Below are 24,977 nucleotides of genomic sequence, written 5' to 3'. Positions count from 1 at the left end.
TCTCTCACTCTCCCTTTTCCTGCAGCCTGCCAGGTTGCGTGCTTGGATAAGGGTCTGGTAAGGATTTTGGGGGGAACCCTATGCCTTTTTTTTTAATTTTGGTGCAGGGTTCCCCTTAAAATGCATACCAGACCTGAAGGGCATGATATGGATTTTGGGGGAACCCCCACGCATATTTTTTAAAAAATTTTGGTAAGGGGGTTCCCCTTAATATTCATACCAGACCCAAAAGGCCTGGTAATGGATGGGGGGGAGAACCCTTGCCGTTTTTTTCAATAATTTTTAACTGTATTGCCAGGATCCGACAATACATTACAGCCGCGAGCAGTTTTAAATGACTTTTTTTCCTTTATAAATGTAATTTTGCTGTGGTATTGTTCTAAACATGGGAAAAATGCACTACTTTACAAACATACTAAGGACACTCCCCAGGCACGATATTCAAAGGAATATTTCATTTTTTTTGTTTCATTTTAAGCATTATTAAAATCACTGCTCCTGAAAAAATGTAAATTTTTCAAACTTTTTTTGCATTGATACATGTCCCCTATGGCAGGACCTGGGTCCCCAAACACTTTTTAAGACAATAACTTGCATATAAGCCTTTAAAATGAGCACTTTTGGTTTATCACGTTAGTGTCCCATAGACTTTAATGGTGTTCCGCGGCTTTCAAATTTGCTGCGAACACCGCAATGTGTTCACTGTTTGGTGAACAGGTGAACACCCGATGTTTGAGTTGACCTTACATTCAACTCAACCTTACGTTCAACTCGAACATCAGGCTCATCCCTAATTTTGTGTAGAAGGAGTGAGTGTTTCTGCTCACAATAATTTTAGCGTGTTTGCTGACTACTTATACACTTTACAACAACCAAAGGTTTGTGTGTGACTAAATTGAGTTTTGTGTGTGTGTTGTGTGTGCAAACACTATATACACATTACAAATCATGCCTTCAACAAAGACAATTTGTTGCTAAAAAGAATGAGATCAGAGCAGAAAAAAACCTAATCATGTGATCAGTCTTATATTTGTGTGCCTTTTATAGTTAATAGTTAATAGTTAATTTATAGAATAGCACATTTCTTGTCCAAGAGATGGTTTGTAAGGTTACACTTTCGGCTGTACAACACTCTGTTCACTGCAGAGAGAAATAGAGTGTGGGTGGGGATAATACAATTCCATTTCTCCCCTTTCACCACCCACATGAAGGCCCAGAAACACCAACAGTAACCCTAGGACCCACCCACATCAACTCCCAGAACTGGTACAAGTGACTCCCATAGCCTGCCCTGAAACTACAGAAGCTTAAAGGATGATGGGACATGTAATATCAGGACTGGTAAAGGAATGAAACAGAAAGTCAGAGAACTTTGAAATTCACCCAGGAGTGAGAATGACAACACAGAGAAGTGCTTTATACAGCTAAATTAGGTAAGATACACATAAACTGACACTGGGGTTGTGATTCATTTACATGCACAATTCATTTGTTGTTTTTGGAGAGGAAAAGCTGGAATTCTTCTTTAGGGGAATTTTACAAACAAAAAGAAATTGTGGAATTAATCTAAATGTCCCTATGTAAGGTAAGGTGTTCCTCCTATGTACTCTTTTGCTTCTGACCAAGGCTGTGATAAACACATAATTACTTACAGGAACACTGAAGTTAAAATGTGTCGGTATGGTTTGTCTATTTTTAATATCTTGCTTCTTCTTTTTTATTTCTTTATTTATATGGATAAAGTTTCAATTCTGCTTCCCTTCACTTCATTATCTGAAAGGATTGGCAACAGGGATCCTCTTGTTTCATTTTTAGTTCAAAGTGGAAAATCACTTTAATTTGGATGCAAATCCTCTCTGTTGTTGTTTTGTTTTTCTAACACGTTTTTGTTTTATCTAGCCAAAAAAGGTAAAGGATCCTCTCATAAAGAAGAACAACACATATGCTTCAGCAACAGCCAACTACCCACCCATAGCCCGAGACCCTGGTTTGGCTACCATTGCTAAAAGTGCAACCATAGAACCAAAAGAAATTGAACCAAAACCAAAACCTGCAGAACCCAAGAAAACATTCAACAGTGTGAGCAAAATTGACCGGCTATCAAGAATAGCTTTTCCTCTCCTATTTGGGACCTTTAACTTAGTCTACTGGGCAACATATTTAAATCGGGAACCAGCAATCAAACCATCAACACCACCTCAATAACCCATCAACTCATATCCATGTTCTGTCTTTTGCACTGGGAATTGCTTCCAGTATTTAAATCGGAAAATTCCTATTTGCCATATTACCTCTGTCTTAAGGAATTTGAAGGTTTGCGTATGAAACATAGTTTTAAAAAAGAAAAAAAATAGAAGAGGCCACTGCTTGATGCCACGGTACAAATATGTTGTTTGTCCAAAACAAGAGGTATCTGTGAATCCCGAACTGGACATGTGAAACTAGACAAGAGTTTAATTAGTAGCATGTCGTTGAAATACCTAGCAGATAGAGATGTGCCCTGTTCACCATATCTACAATTTATAGTTTGCAGGGATATATGTTATATATTTAAAATATGACAGTAATATACTGTAAATACAGGAACTCCATGTAGTAAACACTACTGTAAGAGTAGTACTTAAAGTTTAAATTCAATGCAAATGTTTCTTGTACACTAGTAAAAAAAAAGTTGTTGATTTTCCGCATCTTGGTTACTGTTGAACTTCTTTAGTTCTTATATTCAGTCATTTATCAGGTAAAATGGCATAAGGCCAACTATGGATTTAGAGGTCTGAAAGTGGTTGAAGTGTCGAGACACGGTCATCAAGTAGTGTCATAAGTGTTTACTAGTGCTTAATGTTTTCTAATGGTTCAAAACCCATAATCACACATGACTCTTAAATAAGAAGAAATATATATTCAACAGAAGCATTCCCTTTGCAAAACAATCCATTTACCACCTGTTTCTTTTGGAAATGCAATTAATAATAATACGTTAAACAAGTATATTGGAATTTATTGAAACTGCCCCAAATTCCACAAATCACACTGCTAGTATTTGTGTAATAATACATGCCTCAATGTAGCCCAGATAGTTTGTTCTTGCTTCAAACATGCAGCCATGTACTTAAGAATTTCCTATTTTTTTTTCATTCTTTGCATATGTTTGGACTTTTGAAGCAAACACAAATGTTTAGTGATTTACTAAATGAATAAAAAAACAAATTTAGTAAATCACCTGTATAGCATTATTTATAACTTATCCAGACCAGACAATTTGATTCCTCTTTACCAGTTCTTCAGATTAAGGGAGTGGGGGGGGGGTTCTTTTTACTTAGTTTTCTTTTCCAACCTCCTATTTGTTGCAGGTTTGGCAAACCCTAAATAATTACTAAAGCTGCATGATCCTTAATTATTTGTCTTTGCTGAGCATTGCAGCAATACAAATGGGAAGTAAGTCTTGTGTTTTTTTTCTTCTTTGACCATGTGAAAAAGAAGAGGCTTATTTATTCTATCTCTGTATTGAATATTAATGAAATTATACAGCTAAGTAGAACTTAGACTGTGTTTTTTATATGCAATATTCAAAATGGCAGAGAGACTAGTTATAAAATTAATTCTCTATTATATAGATTATTTATGGAAAAAAAAAACACAATCACAGTGAATGTTTTACCTTAGTACCTCATGAACAACTATTTTTTAACTTTATAGAGTACATTAATTCATATATACTGCCCACTGAAACAACATTTAAGAATATATTCATCTACCAGTGAGAAGAAACAAGCAGAATACAATTTGTAATGTAAAAAAGTGTTACCTATGTTACCTATATACAGTCTCAAGTTATATTTTTTTGCCCCACTTTCTCTCCAGTACTGCTACCAACAATATTCTAATTCTATAATTGAAGCCACAAACTGCAATCAAACAAAAATCACTCCCAGCCATATATATATATATATATATATATATATATAATTATATTATATATTATATATTATTATGTCTTGGCTGCTGCTTGCACTGTCATGTGTTTCAACACCCAAACAGCTATATACAAACAAATAGTGCTGCACAATCACAATATAATTGTACACCTCCCATTTATACTAAATTATTTGTGCACATTTTTTTTTTTTAGTCAGACAATTCGCCCAGAACAGGGGAGTGGTACAGTGATCACTGCCTTAGTCTGCTTCCTGAAATCGGAATTCATCTTCAGCATAATAGCTGGAACTGCAAAGAGAGCACCTCTAATAGAGAAAGAGTTTTATTTTTTTATTTATTTGCTGCAGCTTTCTTCTGGAAGGAAGTGGAAGTCTGGTTAAGATCCTGAACTGGCAAGGTGATTGGTCCCAATGCCTGGTGAAATCATAAACTCCTTAAAGGGGAAAGTGTATATTGACCTATTTTTACATATTGGTCCATTTTTTGAGGTGAGCATACGTGGAGACAGGTGGTGGACCACATGAAGGCACAAATAGTGAATTTTCTGCAATTGTTTTTGCACAGACACTTGTAGTGTTGGACTGTTTAAAGCCTTTTTACATATTGGATCATTTTTATGTATTAGAATTAATGAGATTGTGGAGTATTTTGTGCATGTTGTCACAAAAAATTTTCAGCATGCTGGTCCTTTTTAAAAAAAAAAAATGTGCAAATAAAAAAGTATAAATGGTAGGTGAGCAATTTTAAGCTGATTGTGTGGCACTATTTGTTTATTCAGTCCCTTTACTGTGATGAAATTGCTAATTAGGAAGGTTGAAAGATTAAGTATTTAGGTATTTACATCATGCCTAACACTGATGTACATTTAAGGTTTACTGGATATTTTCATCAATCAAATAAACAGTCATTATTAAATTAATTAAACTACACTAATTTTTATTAGCAAAAAATGTATTGAAGAATGTGCATTTAAGTCATAGTGGAGCTTATAATATAAAACTTTTATCATTTAGTTACCTTTTTGTTAGTATAATAACTTTAGCATTTAAAATGTCAATGTTCTTTGTTTGCAAAAGGTCTGACAGGTGAATAATTGCACATAGAAGGTTACAAGTTAGACACAATGCACATTATTTGAAACACATTAACCTCCCTAGCGATATGATTATGTCAGATTTTTGATGCTCAAAGCGTTACATTGTTTCGCATGGAAATTTAGCGTTTTATATTGTAGGCCTGTAATTCTTAGGAATAACTCGCTTAAATCTGTGCAAACAAGAGTCTAGTAGACATCCCAGGTATGATAAAGTTTGAAACACAAAATCATAAATTATAATATAATAAATAACTATAAATAATTTTAACAAATAATAATATAATAATAATAATAATAATATGTATTCAATAATGTAATCAAAACAAAAACACTGAAATTTGCTCAGTTGCAGAATTGTCGCTGTCATCACTTTCAGTGTTTGATGACGAATTTCACCACGAATCACTATTACTCAATTCTGCAAGTGATTCTAATTTACTATCACTGTTTTCTAGCTGGTCTAAAGCCGCTTTTGATGTAAAGGGACGCTTTTTGGTTGCCATGAACATTCTCCAGTTTCCAGGCAGAGAAAAACAGTATATATAATATAAAACTGCATGCAGGGCACTGGACAAAGAATTAGGACAAAAGGAATGTGAAATGATTTGATACAGTATATCCTTACAGATTACAGTGTACTGTATGTGTCTTGTTTTTTGCACTTTTTGAACTTGACGCCGGGGTCCGTCCCCATGCGTCGCGACGCTTGCAGGGAATGGAGCCCGGCACACAGTACATTGGGCAGAGGACACAGCAGGAGGACATCGCAGGATCCTGGGGACAAGGTAAGTAACTTTCCCAGGATACTGCAATGCAATCCCAAGCGTGGCTCTGGGTTACCACTTTTGGTAATGAAAATTCACCACAAGCCACACTCAGGATTACCGCCAGGGAGGTTAAAGATGCAATAAATATGAATATGTGCTTTAAAACAAATTTTATTTATTTTTTTTTTTTCATTTAAAAATGGTGGTAAGCCTACTTACATAACAGCACTTTGTATTTGTTCATGCTGTACATTACACATTCATTGCTAGAAGAAACCTAAATTCTTCTTAAGCATGTACATGCACATAATATATTGTCTGAGATGTAGACAAAATTTGACTGTTTATAACACAATGGCGTTGATTCAATAAACATAAAAAGTAAGTTCACATTTCATGGAAATTGTCACTTTATAAAAGAATGCTCTGCTTAGTAAATGAGGTGAAGCTCTTTTGACTTCCATCATCCAAATATTTTTATTTTCCTTGCACATGACTGAGTATGCTTTGAAAAGTGAATTTTCACCACATTCTCTAAGCTAAGGGACATTCTCTTGCAATGTAAAAATTCCTTTGCAAAGTGAACAGCCTATCTGCCATTAGTATATCAATGTATTTTTAATAAAACTTAACTTTTAGGAATCAAAACTTAAACTTTACATGAATATATTTTTCTTCAGAATATAATTAATGAAGTTTGGGTTCTTGAGCTTTTTTTAAATGGCCTTATTGCTAGCAATGACTTTAAGTAGTTATATTTTGTAAGGGTTCAGTGACCCTATGTACTTTATCCATTCACATGCAAGGGATTTTATTTGTTTTAGGTAGTGGAAGAAAACATTTTAAAAATGTATATATCTATATATATCTATATATATATATATAGATCTATCTATCTATCTATCTATCTATCTATCTATCTATCTATCTATCTATCTATCTATCTATCTATCTATCTATCTATATTTCTATCTATATATATCTATCTATATCTATATCTATATATATATATCTATATATAGATTATATATAGATATATATCTATAAATAGATATATATATATATAAAAACATTTTAGTGTTGAACTTTGAACTGAAGTACAAAAAAACAGTAGGCCGAGTTGTATAATCCAAATTTACATTAACCATTTTTTAACGTATTGAATTCTCCTTGCTCTTCTTCTTTTTCTTGAACATAATAATAATAATAATAATAATAATTATTATTATTATTATTATTAATAGTAGTAGTAGTATTAATATCATCATCATCATCATCATCATCATTTTCTTCCCTCTTTTTCATAGAACCATACAACATGTTTGCATTTACAACACATCACTGATTTTAAACTGTGGTATATTGAGGACCACAAAAATACAACCACATGCTTATACTTCATGTATAATATTTAAGATTTTACCAATGAATGAATGAATAAACAAAAATGATAAATAATTTAAGTTTAAAATATGCTTATAATAGGTATTTATTTGATTAACCAAAATAAATTTATCCAAAAAACAAAACACTAAACTAAATTGCAGATAGATGTCTGTTCATTTCTTGTATAGTTAATTAGCTAACATGTATTTAATTTAAGAAACTGAATGTAATATATGTTAATACAGATGTTAATATAGATTATCAAATGGACAGTTTATATCTGTATGCAGCAAGATATTGTATTGTAAGTGTAATAATGATGTACTGTCATCTATATTAATTGCTTATTTGGTGTTATAGATAGGGATGAAATAGAGTACAATACATTATTATTATCTTTTTTAATCAATGATTAACAACATATGTGAACATAGTTGCCAGAGATGAATCAATCAGTATAGTTCTAAGATGATTATAAAAAGTACCGTTGCACTTATTATGCATTCATATTTATGCATTACAATTTGGTACAACAGGTGTATTTTTGTTAGTAATTTGATTGCCAAACAGTAAAGTTACACTAAACATCCCATGCTGAATTCAAGCACAATTCTTAAAGTTTGTACAGCAAAGGCAATTTTTCCTAAATTCAGGTTCAGCTCTGACAATAAACAGTCTAAACTTTATAAGTTAAACTATCTTATTGCTCTAGCTCATACATTTGTGTTATGGGTGTAATAAGTCTAAATTAAAAAGATTATTTACAAAAGGAATTTTTCATGTTTACCCTTGGCCTAATAATCTGTGCTTAGTTTAACCATCCACTCATATGCAAGGAAATAAAAAAAAACTTGCAAATGATTTGATCTTTAAAGCGAGCACAGGTTTAGTCATACATTTGCAGTGTATTTCTTTATCATGTCATCCGTAAGTGTTTTATCATATTAGTCCTTGTTTAATCTCATTTAGTACAAATATTAAATACAGACATTTGGATTTTGTGCAAAACAGTTTTTTTTAAGCTGAACAGTGAATGTATCAGTGAATTTTGCTTTGCTCTTAATATTTAGTGTATTGCACTTCCAGTCATTTCAATGAAGAATGTGATCGTTTTGAGTTTAATTAGTGCTAATAAGTAAGTTACTTCCTGTAATAATTGAAGCTATATTTATAACTAAATTAATACCTTTACCAGTTTTGGCTTTACATGACATTAAAAATATGTAACCTATATAAGCTAGATATAGTAAATAAAGACATACATACATGCATAAGTAGTGAAATACCGTTCTGCTGAGAAAAAAGAGATATATAGTAAGAAGGATTATCTGGATTATTTCACATTTTATCTACATTTTTTTTTTTGTGAATTAAAAAAAAAATCACACAAATTTTAAACATTATAATACTGCACAGAATGTCTCTAAAATGTCTACAGTGATAAAAGTAAACTGTAAGATAAGGTTCTCACTATAAAGTTGCCATGCAGTATAGGCCAGTGATAATGTTTTGTTTACTAACACCTTAAAATTAAAAACAAAATAGTTAAAGGCTTATTTGTGTTGGTTTGATTTCTTTGCTGCCTGGTAGCGAATACATATATATATATATATATATATATATATATATATATATATATATAGCTATCTATATATATATCTATAGATATATATCTATAGATGTAATAATAAAAAAAATATTATATATATATATATATATAACTCTTTGAAACATGTAAGTTTAAAATAATGCAGTTGTCTTGGACAATAGTTAATAAATACAGTATTGAAAAAATAGCTTGGATATGTTTATAGCCTTAAAAGAATGAATACAGTTCCTACGAGTTAAAAAGGGTTCACTTCCCCAGATATGTGATAATAAAATGTATGTATGTATGTATGTATGTATGTATGTATGTATTTATTTATTTATTTATTTATTTATTTATTTATTTATTCTCTAAATTATGATCATTCTAAAATCATATTATTATAGACAAATTTAATTACTGATTAAATGCCTGGAGTTATCAGCTGTGTCTGATAACTACAGACTCAGACAGGTACAGACTCAGATTAATAATTTAATTCTAATGGATGTGTTAAACATAACTCTTTTATCACATTGTTAGGTAGGTGGTGGTGTCAACTGCATTGGCAATATAATATGACCCTATGAAAATAAATCTTTTAAGTATCATGTAGTGGATTCTTTAGTCAGAAATAACACCCCAAAACTATTATGGTTTTTTTTGTAATAGAATAGCCTGTGGACAAAAATATACTAACCATTGCAGGCCTGTTGGGAAAACTAGCCTAGTTGGTTTGTGAAACCACTCTGTCAATATCTTCCTTTTGCTGCATATGTTTCTGACACCTGTTTTAATGTCAGGGAGGAAAATTGCCTGAAGGGCATAACAGTTCTGGATCCACATACCAGGGTTGAAATGATAATTAGAATTGTGTGTGCATTTACATACAGTAAAATAACTCATGAATGATTCTAATTACTATATAAAGTTGATTTAGTTCAGTTATGCATACGCTATCAAATAATAAGATGTATCTTACAGGGAATGTATATTTTTGGTATTTTTATATTTTTTATTATGTTCAGGGCTAAAAAAAATCAAATGTAAAACATTTATTCTTTTTATTTTGTTTGTTATATAAAGATATATAAATATTAAACATTACATAAGAGTAGTTCATATTTACAATTTAAAATCAGCAGATAGAGCACTGAGCTTCTACTAACATTTAAAGCACGCTTACACAGAAAAACAAAATGTAATCTATGGCAGTCTACTGGTGCTTGGATATGGTGACTGCATTGGTTTTTATTTTTCAGGCTAAGAGCAAGCACAGAAAATACCTTTTATTCTTGCCAGAATTTCAGCATCCCTGTTATTTTCTATGAGCTGAATATAAAGCACAAATGTCTCTCTTGTAAAAATGACTAATCCTATGAATCAACCGTGTAACTGAAGTGAACAAAGACAGACACGTTTGAAGTCCAGCCTGTGTAACAACCATGGCTCTCTCCATAAGTAAAAAGTAAAATGAGCGTAAACACTATGGAGTTTATTTACTAAAGAAGTACATTCTGTCTATAAAACTTAGTGGATGTGGTGGAACAGAGCTGACTAATTATCCAATAATATGCATGCAAAAATCCTGTTTTTTATTCTTCTTGCACATGCTTGGGTATTCTTTGCATAGTGACTTTTACCACATTTAGTAGAGGTTGTGAAAATTCACTTGCAATGTGAAAATACACTTTGCAAAGTTAGCCAGCCTATACTGATTTAGTAAGTCAACCCCTAAGGGAGAAGAAGTGTGTCCTTTGTAGAATCAAAAAGTGAAAGTAAAGGGAAAAAGGCCTGAAAAATAAAAAGAAAATGAATGCAGCCATCACATCCAGGGACTGGTAAGCTGCAACATATTACATTTCCGTTTTTGGGTCTGGATATACTTTCAGTCTGTTTAACCACTTCAGCCCCAGAAGGATTTACCCCCTTAATGACCAGGCCATTTTTTTGTGATACGGCACTGCGTCGCTTTAACTGGCAATTGCACGGCCATGTGAAAATGTACATAAACAAAATGTATGTCCTTTTTTCCCACAAATAGAGCTTTCTATTGGTGGTATTTGATCACCTCTGTGGTTTTTATTTTTTGCGCTATATTCAAAAAAAGAACGACAATTTTGAAGAAAACCCAATATTTTTTACTTTTTGCTATAATAAATATCTCAAAATTTAAAAAAACAAAAAACAAATTTCTTCATCAGTTTAGGCCAATATGTATTCTTCTACATATTTTTGGTAAAAAAATTGCAATAAGTGTGTGTTGCTTTGTTTGCGCAAAATTTATAGAGTCTACAAAATAGGGAATATATTTATAGCATTTTTATTATTTTTTTTTTTTCAACTAGTAATGGTGATTTTTAGCAGGACTGCGGCAGACAGATCAGACACTTTTGACACTTTTTTGGGCCCATTGCATTTATACAGCAATCAGAGCTAAAAATAGCCACTGATTACTGTATAAATGTCACTGGCAGGGAAGGGGTTAACACTAGGGGGCGATCAAGGGGTTAAGTGTTCCCTAGGGAGGTGTTTCTAACTATGGGGGGAGTGGACTGACTGGGAAAAGAGAGAGAATGCTGTTCCTGATTACTAGAACAGCAGATTTCTCTCTACTTCCCTGACAGAATGGGGATCTGTCTGTTTACATTGACAAATCCCCGTTCTGGCTCTCTGAGGAGCAATTGCGAGTTGCTGGCGGACATCGTGGCTGCCGCCCTTATGCATCGGATCCGACGTCATGAGGCGGGCGCGTGCCCCTATAGCTCTTAAAGCGGCCACTGTACACCTACGGCGATTTGCACAGCTGTGCCAACCTCCCAAGGTATAATGACTTCAGCTGGTCGGCAAGCAGTTAAAACTGTTCTTTTTCAGCGCCTAATAGTTAGTGGAGTCATTTATTTCCCTGCCTGGTATCTGCTTTGTCAGCTGCATTTAGAATTTAAATTAAAGACAAAACATCTAAAAATTCCCACAACCATTGGATTGCACAAGACTACAAAGCTAACAATTTTTTAGGGCCCTGATAGAAAGCAAGATGTAGATGTAGGAAGCTGCAAAGTTAGTAGTGATATCTACATTTTGACTTTACAGTTTGGAAAGGAAATGTATATGAGTGTTTGAGTATGACTGAGTAGAATTAAAAATATTTTTACAATAGCTACCCAACTGTCAGGTGTCAGGCATTCTTTTATTTGTTATAACATTTTATTTTGGTGGGTTTTTCGTAGAGCAGTAAATATTTCTGCTGAGCGTCTGCACTGAAAACAGTCAAACCAGATTGAATGTTGGCATCAAACGACATTGGTTAAAATAGACAAACTGTTGTGAAACCTGATTGCAATTCTTTACCTGAGGAGAACAAAAAATAAATTAAAATTGGAAAAGCTATGGGGCGTATTTATAAAAAAAAAAAAAAAAAATCACAAAGCTACTTGTCCTGCAAATCTACAGGTACATTTGTTCTGTGTGAATGCCAGTGAAATTGAATGTTACCAGGCTATATTCTCTCTGGGTCAGCTGTTCTTCATTTATAAGATGAATGTTAGTCAGGAAATACTGCAACATGGCCACTACATTGCACTGATGATCAATTAATTTATTTATTATAGACATCAACTCCATCTAGCAGCCCTAATATGGTATTTTTCTAGTTCACACCATTCTTATAAATAAAGAACATCCAACTTGGAGAGAAAACAGCCTAGTAAAATTTTGCCAACATTGACACAGAACATGTATATTCAGTTTTGCAAGGAGATTATACACAGTTTTTTTTATAAATATGCCCCTAAGTCTCTGCTGAAAATATAAATCTATATAATGTTTAAAAATATATGTAAAATATTTATATTATTCAATATTCTATTGCTACATATGAATATTCTTTTATGTCTACTTATGTTGTGAAAAGTCATTTTTTTAAACAGATCTATACATCATATGTTACACAATTATATAATCTGGATTAAAAAATGCCAGTTGAACATCACTTTTGAACTGGACATTGTTTATGTATTCAATCACATGCAATTTGACAACAATAGCAGTAATTTGTAATACAGAAATTATGTGCTATGACATCTTAAATATTTACAGATGATGGTATAACACTTGCATTAAAGAATGAAAGAAAATGTGTTTTTATATTCAGATTAAAACCCACTCTCTTTTAACCTACATTAATGTATTGTAATTGAACTCTAATAATGTTTGTGCTAGCAGGTTTTATCTTTGGTAAACAAAGTGCCTATAGTTAATTTATAGTATGGGCTGTCATTTTGTTTCCATCATATCATTCAGACTTTGAAAACATTGTCAATGGAGATACCAAAACACTGTTCAGTCATCTATAGTAATCACATGTTAGAAAATATGTATTTCAATGTGACCTAGAAAATGGTGTAGCCATTGGTGGCTTGGTATTACATCCCCAATTACAGCATGACAAAGCCCTTAGAAACTCAAGGCAGTTTGTTTTCTTCACCATATCTAACAAATCCTTGAACATATTTTACTTGAGTATGTAAATCATTTATTTATTACCCTTGCAACATTGTATTTGGTATGTGTGCACTGCAGATTGGTCTGTGTTGTTAATTTGTTCCTGCTCAATTAATGGCAAACCCAGTTTGTCTTAAGACAGAACATCAGAATCACTTTTATTCACCATAATATTTAAATTTCTAGTAATGTAAAACATCTAGCATTAAAAGCATACTCTCATTAACAAACGAATGTACAGTAAACTACAGATTTTATTAAGTAATGTTTTTACAGTAGCAATATATTTGTAGGAACAATATGTAAGGGCTTTCAATATTGGATGTCTTTGGGGTAGGTTGGACATTCCCTTTGAGATGTTTAAGACAGTTTGGCTGCCTCTTGTCCCAGATAAGCTGTTCTAAGTAAATACAGAAATAAAACTGGCAAAGTTACTTGAATCTATAAAATACCAACTATTTAAAAGATTTAGTATTTACATTTTTTACAGTTATCATATGCATCACAGATCAATAAAATTGTCTAAATTAATAATTGTGATATACATATATATATATATATATATATATATATATATATATATATATATACACAGTATATACACATATATATATAAATATGCCTCCTTCATATTTACATCTGGTCACACTTTTGTTTACTTTGGTCTAATTCTTGTAACATAGCTGGAGATGTTCTGTTGCTTTGTATTTTCTTTACTGTGCTGTGAGGGTTAATTTCTGACAAAGTGAAAATATGTGTAGTAAACTCTATAAAGTATCAATCAGATATTTAATTTGATTTTACTCTAAAAATACCAATAGATGCTAGATCAATTTGATATAAGGATATAACCTGACACATCTTCCACTTGCATGAACATGTGCATGCCCTTTATTTAATGTGTATGATATATTGATATGTACAGCACCATGCATATCTCTTTATAATACTAATGAACAATAAGCTGTTGACTAAAAGTATCCCATCAAATCACCTTTTCCTTTAGCAGTGATGAAACCATGTATTACTGCCCAACTGTTGCTAGACTTTTCAGGCATTATAGTTTTACTGGCATTGTCCCTGTCTTGAGTAGGGATGAGCTAGGTTTAGATTCAAAGTTGGGCCAAACCAAGTTTGCCTGAACTCTTGAAAAGCTGCCATGTTATTGCATCCTTGCTGGTATAATGAGCTCTAGTAGGATATTCCTCACAGCTGCACATAACACAGGGGCAGGGATGCTCAAGACAACATTGACCTATTATGACCTCATAGCCAATATTGTTGTCTTAATATGGCCATATAACCATATTAGGTCAATGATGCCCTAATGTTGTAAAGCGCTGCGTAAATTGTCGGCGCTATATAAATCCTGTATAGTAATAATAATAATAATAATGAGTTCATGAGTATCACCTTCTTGTATACATTCAGCTGCAGAGAATCCAGCCAGCAGCTCAATGGCCCAGTAATACAACTAATGTACAGGTTCAGACCAAATCTAGACCAAACTCAAGCTCATCCTTGGTCTTGAGTAATACATGCAAACAAACAAATGCAACCTAGATTGTTACCTAGGTTGTATTTAGGACTAGATTTCTGCATAACCAAAACAGTTTGCAGCCTAGGGTGGCAGGACTACTAGTTTCAGCACAAAGTCACCCACACATCACAGGTTGTCTGCAACTAATTTCTTTATATAATAAATAATTCCAGGCCGATGCTCTGCCTATCAGTGCAGTCCTCATTACTGCTGTCTCTGCACAGTTTAAGAATATTATGCCATGTCAATAAAAATGCACAGTTCATTCACTCAAAATTGGATGTTTACTTTACTGTTCTAGTTGTTAACTTTCTGTCTGGTATTTTTTTGGATAACCAGCCAGTTGAAGAAAAAGTAAGCAACACATGACAGTTGACCTAGGGGGCAGACATTATAAATCTGGCACTGGGTGTAGTCTAAAAATATGAAAAAATTCCTTGAACAGGACTCAAAAATCCCTACTTGCTAATTTTTGCTCAAGCCAATGAAAATTACTGGTTTTACAAGTTTGCATTCAATGTCTTTGGACATTCTAACAAAATATTAAAAACTGATTTGTGATCTACTGATCAACTTCTTGTTTTCATCTGTAGATTTTGCCAGCAAATAATCCTCTATGCCCATGTTTTCAGGATGTTCACACCATGTATGTTTTACCTGTGATTAAGTCTTGTCAATATTTTTCTCTTTTATTTGCAATGTGTTCTTGTACTGTCATGTAAATAGGGGATGTCATGGGATACAATATTTTTTACTAAAAGGATGCAATGTTTTTTACTAAAATAATTCAGACCTGCTTACATAGTTCTGTTTTATCAGTACTATGCATTTAATTTACCATCTTGACATGAGTAACATGGCTTCATATGTGTTTTGCAAGATTTCCGCTTTGTTTATCCTTGAGCAAAGATGATTAAAGAGTAAAAATATATCTAGAGTTTTGAGAAAAAGAACACATGTGCAGATTCATTCTAAGTTTAAATATAAAAGAACCAGGAAGTTACAAGCTTGCACTTACAAGCTTCCTATCAGCGATGATCCTCCCACAAGGAAGCTATCAAAGCCGAGAGTCACTGAAACACACCCCTTGCATAAGCATGGCTGTGGGGCAGGGAATGTCTCTACCAAATGACTGGCTGTTGGAATTGACAGCTTCCTGGCAGTGTAGCCCTTGAGGGGTTCAGACCAGTGTCTGAACATGCCTGAGCTCATACCTACTTCCAATATGAAATAAAGATACAAGCTTTTACAAGAATGCAAACTGTTAAAAGAAGGTGGCATTGTTAAAACCTTTTTTTGAGTTTCAGTGCAACAGTACAGTGAATGCTGGCAGTTGTGGTTTTAGACCCCAACATCTCTTGATCATTTTACTTGTATTTTTCTCTCTGTATCCATTGGTTACTCTGCTCTTAGAATCAATATATTCATGCAGTTGTGGTGCACTCAAGTTCTTTTCTGTCTGTTCTTTATTTCTTAAGAGGAATTATTTACATAGACCAAATTCAGGTAAATTTAAAATGTCAAATATTTTAAAGGCTCTTACGATATTATTTACATGTACATGTACATATTAATATGTTATAAAATCATTACAAACAAAAACAACCCTTACATCTGAAGTGTTTAAATGAACCCCCTGCAGGTCTCTATAGAAAATATATCTACATTTGGCTGACCCTTATTCGGCACAGTGGAGCCAGGCCATTCATAAAGCAAAGTTAGTGGTCATATAATGAACAGATGAATTAATTTTATTAATAACTCTACCCTCCCAAAGGTTAATTGTCTTACCATTGTAGATTACATTCTCATGAGATATCATCATTGATTATAAAATTCTTCCTATACTGGGGAAAGGTTTGGCAAGTTAATAAAACAACAACTTTTGGTCTGTGATAATCACATAGGTATCCTTTGGAAGCCTATAGTTTGCCAACATAATTTGTTTAACAGAAGTAAAAAAAATGCATTTTGCAAAGTTAATTATGTTTATTGCATAACCAACTTGTCATGTTTATTGCCATCTTTCACATGTGTTTTTAAGGCACATTGTGCGTTTTATTTAACAATTATTTTTGCAATGAAGAGAAAGTATGTACAAAGGTGCATACTATAACATTTCAAAAAGCAGACATAATTCATAATAGCCCTTTGCATTCTATAAAACATTTTTGCAAAACATTCAATACTTTTTATATAACATGGTCCTAAACCTTATTCAAAGCTAGTGGATTTACCTCAAAGTTGTAATGACCTTCTTGATTTACTAAGATTGGAGAGTGTGAAATCTGGTGCAGCTGTGCATGGTGGCCACTCAGCTTCAAATTTTAGCTTATTTAATTAAGCTTTGACAAAAAAGCCTGGAGCCGGTTTTTATGCAGAGCTGCACCAGATTTTGCACTCTTCAGTTTTAGTGAATCAACCCATGTGTGTTGCACTTAGCCTAGGTTCACACTGATGCGGGTTTAAAATCGTGCAAGTTCAGCCAAACTCACACTATTTAAAACCGACAATGCAGTCCGACTTCGGGGGTGATTTGACAGACATCTGTGCAGGTTCATGAACAGATGTCTATTCAAATCGCCCCCAAAAGTCGCCAAAAGTAGTACAGGAACTACTTTTGGGAATAGGTGCGGCACTACAAAGTTGGTGTTGCACCGATTCGGACAGTGCCATTGTTGGCAATAGCTGCCGATTTGGCATGCGATTTGACATGTCAAATCGCATGCCAAATTGGTCCGATGTGAACGTGGGCTACATCTCCCATTCAAGTACTAACCAGGGCCAACCCTGCTTAGCTTCTGATATCAGACAAGATAATGAGCATTCAGGGTGGAGTGGGCACTTAGTCAAATATGTAAATCATTGTAAAACTTATTTAAAGGAAGCCTGACACCTCATTGATGAAGGTGTTCCTGGACTGCATGCACGTGTATTTCTTTCAAAAACTGTGGGGGGATTTAACTGGAGCGTACAAAATCACATGCAGCACTATATAGAAACCAGCTATCAGGTTTTATTGCCAATATGTCATTGAATGAGCTGAAGTTAGAAACCGATTGGCTACCATGCACAGCTGCACCCATTTATGAGTGCTCTAGTTTTAATAAAACTCCTCCTGTGTTTGTAGGCTTTCGGGATCTTTAAACATATGTGCATAGTGTTACCCGTATACTATATTTGAGATTTAACATAGCTCAGATATGATTTGGGTAAAATGAGAGTTCTTTGACCATGAGCGAAAGCTTTAACACAATAACAAAAATGTATTGGTATATAGTAAAGTAGGCCTAGACCAATACACAGTAATCTATCTAATTGTACAGGAAAATGATAAAAATCATGGATTACATGAAGGAATACAGAGTATATTCCTTAAAACATTAATTTACAAACAGTAGGACAGAAAATACATAAGACCAACATATTTATATACAAGCACAAGGGAGATTTTCCATATTTACCATTCCCATAGAGGTTCCATTCAAGTGAATGCTCTGCAATAGAGTGTGTGTTTCCCTCCCATCTAGTCTGTGTATATCATTACAGGCTGATGCCTCATTGGTTGGCATGGCATGGCCCTAATTGGTGGGCTTCCCTATTCCTGTAGGATTGCCTACATCTCCAATCCCTATACTTTGCATAAGTCAGCCCTCTTTAATGCAAATTTTTGGCACTGACTATTTTGAGTGGGAGACTTAACTTGTAGGTACATGACCTTCAGCAAAGTTAAGTATTGATGACGGTTGACCCTCATTGCATATCTAAACAGGGGCTCCTATAAAGTGAGTATGTGTAGAACAATGAGGTTTGGGTTCCATTGTTTGTATACACAAGCTTAGGCACCGAATTGTCTGTCTAAGGCCGCGTACACGGGCGGACTTTTCGACCGGACTGGTCCGACAGACTTTCCAGCGGACTTTTGACGGACTTCTGAAGGACTTTTTAACAAACGGACCTGCCTACACACAATCACACCAAAGTCCAACGGATTTGTACGTGATGACGTACACCAGACTATAATAAGGAAGTAGATAGCCAGTAGCCAATAGCTGCCCTAGCGCCGTTTTTTGTCCGTTGGACTAGCATACAGATGAGCGGATTTCTGGGTCCGGCGGAGTTCCGACGTAAAGATTTGAATCATGTTCCAAAACTAAAGTGCGTCAGATTTGTGAATGGAAAAGTCCGCTGAAGGTCCAGTGAAGCCCACACACGATCGGATTGTCCGCCGGATTTGGTCCGTCGGACAAATCCGGTCGAAAAGTCAGACCGTGTGTACGCTGCATAACAGACACTTCTGGGAAGCTATGTTGCATGCCCTCCATAGATACAAGATAAATATATTCATAATTACAATATTTTTCAGCTATTAATGGAGATTTCACATAAACTCATAAGGCAACAGATGGCCCCTTGTAGCCAGTTGAGAATATGAGACTCGTCCACTCCTAAAATAATGGTTTATGTGTAATCTCCTTTAACATTTGGAACTTTTGGCTTTGCCTTCTGAAACAAAAAAAACTCTTTGAGAAAAAAAAAACTTTTAACCACTTCAGCCTCGGAAGAATTTACTCCCTTCCTGACCAGAGCACTTTTTGCGATTCGGCACTGCGCAGTTTTAACCGACAATTGCGCGGTTGTGTAACGTGGCTCCCAAATAAAATTGACGTCCTTTTTTTCTCACAAATAGAGCTTTCTTTTGGTGGTATTTGATCACCTCTGCAGTTTTTATTTTTTGCGCTATAAACAAAAAAATAGCGACAATTTTGAAAGAAACGCATTCTTTTTTACTTTTTGCTATAATAAATATCCCCCAAAAATATTTCAAAAAACATTTGTTTTCCTCAGTTTAGGCAGATACATATTCTTCTACATATTTTTGTAACAAAAAATCGCAATAAGAGTTTATTGATTGGTTTGCGCAAAATGTATAGCGTCTACAAAATAGGGGATAGTTTTATGGCATTTTTATTGCTAATTTTTTTTTTTAATAGTATCGGCAGCGATCACTGCGACATTATGGCGGACACCTCGGCCAATTTTGACACATTTTGGGACCATTGGCATTAATACAGCGATCAATGCTAAAAACTTGCATTGATTACTGTAAAAATGTCACTGGCAGTGAGGGGTTAACCACTAGGTGGCGCTGTAGGGGTTAAGTGTGTCCTAGGGAGTGATTCTAACTGTGATGGGAGGGGCTGTGTGTGACACGTCACTGATCAGCGCTCCCGATTACAGGGAGAGCTGATCAGTGACAGTGTCACTAGGCAGAACGGGGAGATGCTTGTTTACATTAGCACCTCCCCATTCTTCCTCATCGTGAGGCAATTGCGGGTATCCCCACGGACATCGGGTCCACGGGACCCGCGATCGCGGTCACGGAGCTCCCAGCGCGCGCACGCAAGAGCCGCCTCTTACAGGGCTGCAGTATATCTGCGTGAGGCGGTCGGGAAGCGGTTAAACTCTCCATCTCTACAGTCCACATTTCTGGATCTCAGTATTGGTAGTCATCACTTGTTCTGGATGTAATAAGTCCATAATAAAAATCATAAGAGTCAGAAAACAAAAAAAAGACAAAGAAAAAAAAAACATGAGGATCCTTGTTCTCAACAGTCCAATAATAATAGTAGGCAAGTCCATAATGCCAATCTGGTCATGTTGCCCTTGCTTTTGGGACAGCCCTCCATGGTGATTCCAATTGGATACAGCATACAGTAATGGCCTTTGGACCAGCTTTCCTGGCTTTCTGAACTACTTTTAAGACATATGCATTCAAATGAATGCCTATCTTGTCATTCTGAGTATTAAGGACCTTTGATTAGAATTGTTATAGATATACTGCGACATGATAATGAGACCCTTTCCTATTGACATGTTTAACAATTTGAATGGTTACGCCCTTCAACCAGGTTGTCTGGTTTCCAGCCCCCATATTTTTTCCTCCATTGTCATATGCCTGCAAGTAACTCTGCCCCGCCCTCTGCTGAATACCACTGTGTGCATGTATGACCCTTCAAGTGTCCAGGGGAATCTTGTTGCCATTGCAACTCACCTCTAACTCCTTTTAATAAAACTGTGTTCAGTTATACCAACCCTGATGGGCTAACCTTGGCTGGTGCCAAACTTTTGTGCATATAGCTCCGTCCTTGGCTACCGTGTGTAGCTACTGTACGAGTCCAGGCTATGGAAGAGGTCATAACTTTAGGAGGTCTCAGTGCAGATTAGGCAGTCAACTAAGCAGACAAAAATAACTTGATTTCAGAATATGGATAAGTGTGATGTCACCAGTTACTTGTGGCTTCAGGAACAATCAAACTAAATTACTCTTAAGTACAATTGTACTATACTCCCTGCTATTTGCCAATCACTATGAGTCTCACAAGTCCCAGTATATCTATATGATATCCAAGCAATGTTCTTTGAACTTAGCTATGGCACAAAAAAGAAAACTGGCCAACAAAAAAAATGACCAATGACCACATATGATGACTGCCACATATTAGGACTGTAGAGAGGATTGTGTGTGATATATACAAAGAAAATAGTCACATGACTGTTGCTAAACCCTGGTGATACTGTTACTATTATCATAGTTGGTAATAGCTACAATGACATAAATTTATACAAAACAATTATCCAATGTCAAAAGAGAAAAAAAAAGAACTGTTGGAACTTGGCCCAATCCCCAAATTCCTGTAGGAAAGCTTTAATATTCTATATCAACATTTTTAACTGTTTTAAATGTTCTTCATATAAAACATATTCCCCCCTTTTTTTTTATTTCACCATAGTGAAACCAAACTCAAGAATCACCAAACAATAAAGGTGCTATAAGAAAGCAAGAAAAATAGTTAACATTAAAAAATAAGAAAACAAATGAAACAAAAACATTTTTTTTAAAGTACAGATTTAATGCTGCCTCAACATTCGATTTGTGATACCCCTGTCTCTTTAAATTGTTAAAGAGAAATGCATCTGTATTTAGTTAAACAACAAAAAACAAACAAAAAAAAAACACATATGAAATTTCTTCCAAACTATGGCTATTTCTAGATCCCCCTTGAGAGATATGTTTTGCATATAACTGTCTGTAATTGTTAGCCAACCAGCAAGCCGCAAAAATTAGTGCAGTCTTACCCTCGCGTTTGCTGTATTTTGTCTCTGTGAGCTTTATATTTACATACTCTTGTGCCTCGTGCCATGGGCTTTTAGATTCCTCCATTGCTCTTATTATTTCAGAGCTATTTATCACAGAACAGACTTCTGGCACAGTAGGCTACCACTTAGAATATGCACAAGGGTGGAGACACAAACATTAAAATAACACTAGTATCTTCACAGAACAGAGTCTACACCCAAGAAACAAAAGATAGAGGAGATGTGCTGAACAATAAAGATGGAGATACAGTATGTACAGTATACACACCACAAACAATAGTACTGAGATAAGCACACAAGGAACAATAATGTAACGCTCTAGGTTGACAATAGAGAGGTAAACACAACCATGTTTACACCAATAGCTGTTACACCCAATTCAGTTTAAAAAAAACATACAACAAAAATACTATATGACAAATTGAGCTTATCAAATTATTGGTAACATTTTTCCTAACCAAAAAAAAAAATTCAAGGTATAATATAGTATGCTAAATGCACCTTATTTTACACTTTAAAAGTAATTATTCTCAGATATTGGCTTCAGTAACCAGACTTCCACAGTTTGGTATTTTAACACAAAACAATGAGAATATTACTGCTTGTAAATTCCCACAGCAAAAACAAACAACTCTCTTGTAGCTCAGTTTCAATGCCCTACACACAAATACTATGCCTTTAGTGGACACAACATTTAAATAAAAAACAAAAACCTGTTGAACCTTTTCAACAAAACAACCAAGACCACACTCTTTCAGTGTCTTTCCAATAAAACACATATGTACTCACCATACAGCACACTCAAACAATGGTTAGTCAGAGCAATGAAGCTTGGTGTGCACAGAAGAAACAATATAAATAAAAACTAATTTATTTCCTCCCCATTACATTGACCGGTTACAATAGTACTTTCAATGTACTTTTTCAACTATAATTATGGGATATTTAAAAAAAAAATACGTAGTGTATCCTCCCTCCTTAGAGTTATTCTGATACCCACTAAAAAAAAAAAAAAAAAATTACCTATATTTTCAAACTACCGGAAAAACTGACTCAGTTTAAATTCACCCCAATAACCTTAATCTGCATTACACAAATCTCAATATTATATTAAATACTTTCAGTCCTGTCCTCGACTTCGTTGGTCGCCAATTATGTTACCCGTATACTATATTTGAGATTTAATATCGCTCAGATATGATTTGGGATAAATGAGAGTTCTCTGACCATGAGTGAAAGCTTTAACACAATAACAAAAATGTATTGGTAAATAGTAAAGTAGGCCTAGACTAATATACAGCAATCTATCTAATTGTACATGAAAAGGGTAACAATCATGGATTACATGAAGGAATACAGAGTATATTCCTTAAAACATTAATCTACAAACAGTAGGACAGAAAATACAAGACCAACATATTTAGATACAAGCACAAGGGAGATTTCCCATATTTATCATTCCCATAGAGGTTCCATTCACATGACTGCTCTGCCATAGAGTGTGTGTTTCCCTACCATCTAGTCTGTGTATATCATTACAGGCTGATGCCTCATTAGTTGGCATGGCGTGGCTCTAATTAGTGGGCTTCCCTATTTCTGGTTCAGGATTGGCTACATCTCCAATCCCTATAATTTGCATAAGTCAGCCCCCTTTAATGCAAATCTTTGTCACGGACTATTTCAAGTGGTAGACATAACTTGTAGGTACATAAACTTCAGGAAAGTTAAGTATTGATGACGGTTGACCCTCATTACATACCTAAACATGGGATCCTTTAAAGTGAGTATGTGTAGAACAACGAGGTTTAGGTCCCATTGTTTGTATACACAAGCTTAGGCACAGAATTGTCTGTCTAACAGACACTTCTGTGAAGCTATGTTGCATGCCCTGCATAGATACAAGCTAAATAAAATATATTCATAATTACAATATTGTACAGCTATTAATGGAGATTTCACATAAACTCATAAGGCAACAATAGTAAGTACAAATCTTTCTTTACATTCAAAAAGTTACTTGGGTATAATCCTGTTGATCACATTTAAAAGTGCACACCACCTATATGGTATGGTGGCTGTGAGCTTAGAAAAGAGGAATGCATGGGTATATCAGAGCTCTCTTGTGTAGCTAGGTATCACATTTTATAGCCACTGCCACTAAATTAATTTGTTTTATAATACATATTCAAATAGTTGTCTTCTTATATGAACAATTTTCCTTGCAGTATTATTCACCACAGCGAGTGGTAAAATCAGACTTTTCAACAAAAACTCCCAAACCAGAATTGGAAGAATTCAGTTTGCAAAAAACAGAATGCAGACAGGACCTGCTTATAAAATTGCCTTCTATTCAAAACCTGAGTATCTATCTGTATGCCCCTATGTGTGCATATGGTCAGTTTGCAAATTGCTGTCAGTAAACTGCATTTTATGGTTTAGGATTAGGTTGATATTTTTGAAAAAGCTTAGTTTCTTTGGAGTGGCTCAAACAATACTGCTCTTAACCATGAAACCTAATTGAATTATTTTCTTGTTAACTTTGAAAATACTTACCTGTAGTCTATGATTCATTTTAAAATGTTTAAATATAATTGAAATTACTATTATTACATTATTGTAAAATTAGGGGTTCATATTATTAAAAAAGCATTATCAAGATTTATTCACTTCTGGACATGTCATAAATTAATACATTGTAGATGTTATGAAAAATTCTTTACAGCAATGTCCAAACTATTTCTAAAAGTAATATTTGTGTTGCAGTCATTCTGCTCTTCTTGCTTTACTTGCTTAACTGCAATGGAGTCAAAGCCATTGATCAAGTCTGCAGTTTGGAAAATCTGACTTCATTGCTTGCAAACTTGTTTGAGGTCAATGGCTCATTAAATACTATATGATTAGTATAATCATATAGTAGCAGCTTAAGTATTGTTCGATTAAGGCAATTTTCCTCCTATACAAGCATAGGTCTATAACATCAACCTTAAAATAAAGGCTGGT

General features: G+C 34.3%; 1 protein-coding gene across 2 annotated transcripts in view; it reads left to right on the top strand.

The window, feature by feature from the left end:
- The window catches only part of GABRA1 (gamma-aminobutyric acid type A receptor subunit alpha1), a 415,182-nt gene extending 392,108 nt beyond the window's left edge, over positions 1-23,074 (top strand). For both annotated transcript variants that reach the window (XM_073620840.1, XM_073620839.1), the window contains exon 10: positions 1,900-23,074. In XM_073620840.1, the coding sequence (XP_073476941.1) occupies positions 1,900-2,205 (306 nt within the window). In that variant the 3' untranslated portion in view covers positions 2,206-23,074. The remainder of the gene's footprint in view (positions 1-1,899) is intronic.
- Positions 23,075-24,977: the final 1,903 nt, after the last annotated feature.

The sequence above is a fragment of the Aquarana catesbeiana genome, linkage group LG03, assembly GCF_042186555.1.
Source record: "Aquarana catesbeiana isolate 2022-GZ linkage group LG03, ASM4218655v1, whole genome shotgun sequence".
Lineage (NCBI taxonomy): Eukaryota > Metazoa > Chordata > Amphibia > Anura > Ranidae > Aquarana > Aquarana catesbeiana.
This window is presented reverse-complemented; position numbering and strand designations above follow the sequence as displayed.